This window comes from Urocampus carinirostris, chromosome 13, assembly GCF_059441175.1.
Source record: "Urocampus carinirostris isolate Australia breed hairy pipefish chromosome 13, RoL_Ucar_1.0, whole genome shotgun sequence".
Taxonomy (NCBI): domain Eukaryota; kingdom Metazoa; phylum Chordata; class Actinopteri; order Syngnathiformes; family Syngnathidae; genus Urocampus; species Urocampus carinirostris.
The window spans coordinates 36,420,056-36,426,055 of NC_142361.1; the positions used below are offsets into that span (position 1 = coordinate 36,420,056).

At 40.0% G+C, this 6,000-nt stretch overlaps 1 protein-coding gene across 1 annotated transcript in view; it reads right to left on the reverse strand.

Moving 5' to 3' along the window:
• The window catches only part of lyst (lysosomal trafficking regulator), a 104,064-nt gene extending 98,064 nt beyond the window's left edge, over nucleotides 1–6,000 (reverse strand). Inside the window, exon 1 of the mRNA XM_088350872.1 lies at nucleotides 5,672–6,000. Coding sequence (XP_088206998.1) covers nucleotides 5,672–5,752 — 81 coding nt within the window. The 5' untranslated portion in view covers nucleotides 5,753–6,000. The remainder of the gene's footprint in view (nucleotides 1–5,671) is intronic.

Below are 6,000 nucleotides of genomic sequence, written 5' to 3' on the forward strand. Positions count from 1 at the left end.
CTTGCAAAGACGCAAATACGTGTCGAGAACACGTGCGGATGCGGTGTCCGTAAGATGTCACTCAAATGCATCGTTCCATCATTCGGAAGGTTAAAGTCTTGGGATTCAATAAATGATAACCATTCCTTCGTATCTATTTTCTTTTTCGCTCGCAACTTTACTGTGCATATGACAATAAACACTTGGAATTGAGTTGAATTTAAAAATAGACACTGCATTCCATCCATTATCTGCACCGCTTATCACAGAAACATCGAGTTCAGTCTGAAACAAGATACAGGGATAATATAGAAAGCCGGAGTAGCTCACCGAAGTCGTTGTGTTCATAATAATGTGCAGGCAATGTCCTCTTATATCCGTGAGGGTAGTAAATCCAGGAGAATACAATATTTACAAATACAGAATAGAAAAAAATGCTTTCTCTATGCCGTCAGCCACATGCTATACGCATACGTATTTTCGGCCAATTGCAGGCTTTGTTTCGCTGTTTAAGCCAATGGCAGCCTGTAAATTATAAAAAGGATCCGCCTCTTGACCTCCGAATAACTTTAGCCAATAGTGATCGTTTCAACTGATGATTGACACGTCTTTTTCGGCCAATTGCAGGCTTTGTTTGCCGTTTGAGCCAATGGCAGTCTGTAAATGATAAAAAGGATCCGCCTCTTGACCTCCGAATAACTTTAGCCAATAGTGATCGATTCAACTGATGATTGACACGTCTTTTTCGGCCAATTGCAGGCTTTGTTTGCCGTTTGAGCCAATGGCAGTCTGTAAATGATAAAAAGGATCCGCCTCTTGACCTCCGAATAACTTTAGCCAATAAAGATCAATTCAAATGATGATTGACACATTGGTTAGCCAATGAAACGCCGGTAAATAAATCCCAGCATCCACCGCGTACTACTTGGCGTTCGGGGGAAAATCGAGTCGGCGGCTGCAAGTTAGTTGGAAAACTTAATGTTGATCCATAAATAAGGCGCACTGTATTATAAGGCGCATGGTCAGCTTTTGAAAAAAATAAAGGCTTTTAGGTGCGCCTTATAGTGCGGAAAATACGGTAAAATGTTTTCCTTTTCATCGACGAACCGAAAAAATATTCAACCCATTATTCAAATCAGCGTGAGTCGCAGCCCTACAAAACGTCATCTTTCCACGAGTGATCGAGGCAGGAAAGTCATGGGAGCGTGGCGAGTGAGTCACAGAACCAACTCCGGACTTTCGCCGATTAATCGGCGACCTACGTGAGCTTTCCCACGTGAAAGGGGGGGGCAATGTTTTTTTTTTTGCCCTGGTACAGTTAGACATCCTTGCTGATTTAATTTGACTTTGGGGTGATGAGCGTCATGAGGAACTAGCTTAGCAGCTATGAGTCATACGTGACAACCGCCAGGGAAAACGGAGACTTTAATAAAACGGTGTTGAACCCCTTCACGTTCCTGTCAAATTCGCCTAAAATGCCCAATCTGAGACATACCCTAAGTAAATTGAATGCTCTTCTTGAACCATTTGGAGAATATAAAAGGTAACACTCTAAAGTAATAGGATGCCTGCAGATGAGTGTCTCCTGAGAATCTTAGCCAAAAAACAGCTGAGACAATAGCTTGAACTCTTATCCGGTACCTTGAAAATTTAAACACAATCTGAAAAACTAAACATAGTATTTTACACATTTTTCTAAAGTTATGTAAAAGTGTTTCCATTTTGAAGACGACCCATTTACAACACTAAAACTTTTGTAAATGTGTATTTGACTTTGGCCAATTTTTTAGACATTGTGAAAGAGTTGTAAAAGTTTGACTGCTCCTTACAGAAGTCAAATCAATGACTGTGCAAACTTGCGTGTAGTAATGGTGCTTAAAAATGAGTCACACATTGCCTTGCGCATGTTTATTCTCGACCTCCTGAAAATGGCATAAAATGATGTAGGGAATTTCATTGTCTAACCAATGTGTCAATCATCATTTGATTAGGTTACTACTGTCACGATTGCTGATTTAGGGCACCAGTGACAGCCCTGAGCGCTGATTGGTTCAGAGACTCTTTTTAAACCCCCGGCTTCCAAGAGGAAGCCGTCAGACCGTTTGCGAACCTATGCTCCCAGATAGGCAAGCTCAAACCTTCTGACATTTTCCTGCATGTTTTCTCCTGCCTGACACCTGTTGCCGACCTGTTTCTGGACCCGTTTCTGCCCTGATCTGCCATCCCGACCGCCAACCTGTTTTGCCCTGTTTCTTGCCTGATACCTGTTGCCGACCTCTTTTCTGAACTCGATACCGCCCTTGCTCTCCCGTCCCGGCTAGTGACCAGTATCCCTGCAGTCTACGATTATCCTCGCTCAACACGGAAGTGCCACTTCCGCGTTCCAGCCACCTGCTACCCGTGTCCATCAAACATCGGATCGCGGAAGCAAGCACTGCTATCTTTCTCAATAAAACTGAGTAAAACGAACGCTATTGGGTCCTGTCTCCGTTTCTGGAGATATTATCAATGAAGATATTATCAAACAGAAATGTATAGGTTAACCTAGAGCTGTGGATCACAAAAAAGCCTGCTATTGGCCGAGAATGACGTCAATCAAAAGGTCAGAGGTTGACTACCATTTTGGGAATAATTTTACCTTTTTTGGTTTCCTTTTAAAGAGGACTTTTGGAGCAAAACAAACAAATGACTACAAGGAACGTCCAACAAAGTAGATATGCTTTTAGGCGTTTTTTGTTTTTCTGTCAGCATTATTGTGTGATAAAGCTAGCCACCAAATCGATGCTATACGCCAGGGGTGTCAAACTCATTTTAACTCTGGGGCCACACGATAGAACAAATATTCTGTCGGGGCCGGACGAGTAGATTAAAGAGAAAGAAAAAGAGAGATAAAGAAATAAGAGAAAGAGGGAGGGAAAAGAAGAGAGGGCGGAACAAAGAAAGAGAGAGAGGGAGAAACAAAAGATAAAAAGTTGTGAGAGAGAGGGGGGAAAGAAAGGGAGCGGAAGAAAGAAATCCAAAGAGAAATAGAAAGACAGGAGGAGAGAAAAGAGAAAAGAAAGCGCGAAGGGTAGGAAGAGAGAAAGAGAAAAAAAGGAAGTTAGAGCAAAAGAAGTTAAAAAGACACAGAGAGAGAAAGAGACAAAGAGGAACAAAGGAAGAGAAAAAGAGAGAAACAGAGAGTGAAAGAGACAGAGAGTGGGAGAAAAGGGGTGGAAAAGAGAGAGAGAGAGAGAGAAGTACAAGTATAGTGTCTTTGTGAGAGGCACCTGGCTTTGGCAACATCAAGTTGACATATTTCAACCTGCAGCTCATTTTTCTCTTGCGCTTCTCTGAGTGTTGTCTGGCGGGCCGGATTCAATCCCTTAGCGGGCCTAATCTGGCCCGCGGGCCGCCTGTTTGACACCTGTGCTATACGCTAATGTGGCTAGCAGATGTGTTAGCAGAAATTTGCACTGAATCCAGGCCAGGGATTGAATTGAGCTGACTTTTTTAGGGTTTTTGAGAATCACAATCTTGTTTAAGACCTTCTAATAACAAAAACGTCAAAGATGAAGACCACCATCAAATGTCATCTTGGAGGAACACAATACAAGATCATAGAATATTGAGTTTCGTGGTAACGAGACGCCACCGGGTGGGAAAAAAAAACAAAAACATACCAAACCGTAATTGGAACCCGGCCGGACGTCACCGAAACCAGATGAATAATTGAAATATTCCGATAATCCGAGCAGAAAGCGGTTTTGGTCCAGAGTAGGGAAAATGTGCGGCCACGGGGCTAAAAATGTCTTGAGGTGACAGAAAATGAAAGTGACTTTGAGAAGTGAAACTACTTTTTTTTTTGCTTACAGTTTGAGAAAACATTTTTTTTTAAAATAGAAATTCAAAACATTGGGACTGTGATGATGAAAAAGAGAATAGTAAATAAAAAATAATAAAGAAAGAAATATCCATAAAACCTGTTGATACTGTCTTGAGGCAGTACCCTGAATGAACATATATATATATATATATATATATATATTTCTTCTAAATAATTGGTCCATTATTTTTTTACATTTGTCAGGTGAGATCAAAATATTTTGCTTTCGATCCCTGTAATCTAAAAAAATAAACATGTTTAGTTGTTCTTTTTCCTTTATTTCTTTCGTACTTTCTTTTCCTTCTCTTTTTTTCTTTCGCCTTTGCTTTTTTCTTATTTCGTTTATTTTTTCTTTTTGCTTTCGTACTTTCTTTTCCTTCTCTTTTTTTCTTTCGCCTTTGCTTTTTTCTTATTTCGTTTATTTTTTCTTTTTGCTTTCGTACTTTCTTTTCCTTCTCTTTTTTCTTTCGTCTTTCCTTTTTTCTTATTTTGTTTAGTTTTCTTTTTTCCCCTTTTTCACTTATTATTATTTGCCAGTACAGCAGTTATTTGTTAAATAATAAAAAAATATATAGAGTACTTGAATATCATATAATATTGTATATTTAATATACTCATTGTGGAAAAGTCAATTTCTTGGTCCCTTCTCAAGGTTTCTTCATTCTCCTCATGTTGAGGTTTTTGGGTTTTTCTTGCCCTCATGCAGGTTTCAGATCAGGGGATGCCGTCATAATGATCTGTAGTGCAGCCCTTTGAGACTCTCTGTGATAAAGGGTGTCACAAATAAACATAACTTGACTTGACTTTAATTCTTCCATTTACTTTTTTTCTTCCTTTTCCCTTTCATTCCTTTTTTATTTATTTTCCCTTTTTTATTCTCACCTTTACCTTAGTTCAAGTTTCCAGTTTTTCTGTTTCTCTTTTCCCTTTTACTTTCTTCATTCTATTATGTTTAGTTTTTCCTTTCCCTCTTTCTTTTGTCCATTGTTTTACTTTTCTATTCATTTTTCTCTTTTTGTCATTTTAATTTCTTGTTGCCTTTTCTTTTTTACTCTACTTTCTTTCTTTTTGTCTTTTTTCCTTCTTCTTTCCCTTTCCTTTTTATTTCTTATTTCCTTTTTCCTTCCATGTTTACCTATCCTTTTTCTTTCTCTTGTTTTTTAGCCTAGATGGTAAGGCGCCCGCTTTGAGACTGGGAGGTCGGTGGTTCGCGCCCCGGCCGAGTCATTCCTAAGACTTAAAAAGTGGTCGGCGGCGCCCTCTGTTGGATGCGGCTGCATCGGCTCGCTACAACGGGTCAGGTGCAATCGACATTTCGTTCTGTGTACATTGTTACACAGAATGACAATACAAGGAAATTATTATTATTATTATTATTATTCTTTCCCTTTTACTTTTTTGTTTTGCTTTCTTTTTGTCTTTTTCTATCCTTTTGTCTCGATTGTTTTTTAGTCATTTTCCTTTTTCCTCCTTCTTTCTTTATACTACCTTTCTTCACAAAAGGCTCGGCATAAAATGAGAACAGAAAATGTGTTTTTGGTCACTTTGGGTCACCGTAGTCAGTATTCTTCCTTGTGCTTAGTCGCCCTACACAATACAGCGACATCTGGTGGTCAGATATTAAACACTGTCCCTTTAAGGGGGCGGGAATCACCATAGGGACCCACGCGAGTACTGTCAATTGTCCCCGCGTGAAAACGAGTGTCAATAATCACTTGTCTGTATCTCGGCAACCAAATAAAAAGGTGCAACTCGGGTCTCAACACAAATTGGATGTTTAGATTATAGATTCATTAAAATATGAGCTGGAAATGGTGCAGAACTCACCTGCAGATCAGCTCCTTGGAGCCTGCAGTCCATATACTTTTCCCACGCATAGGACAAGTCACTTCGCCGCGGACCGGCCATGACGTCCGGCTAGAACGCCAGTCAAGGCGCCGAACCATCCAGAACCATTCCCAATTTGTCCAGAGTTGTGGAACCGGAAGCGAAGGATTCCTCAAATGAACCGTAGCCTCGCTCATAACAAATTCATGCCCCCACTTTTTTTCATTCAGCATCTGCGAAGGTTCCACGTGATTCTGGAGTCACTAAAATGAAAAAAATGTGTCGTATATGAAAGATTTAGAACCGAATTGTAGTCGGAATTTGGGTCA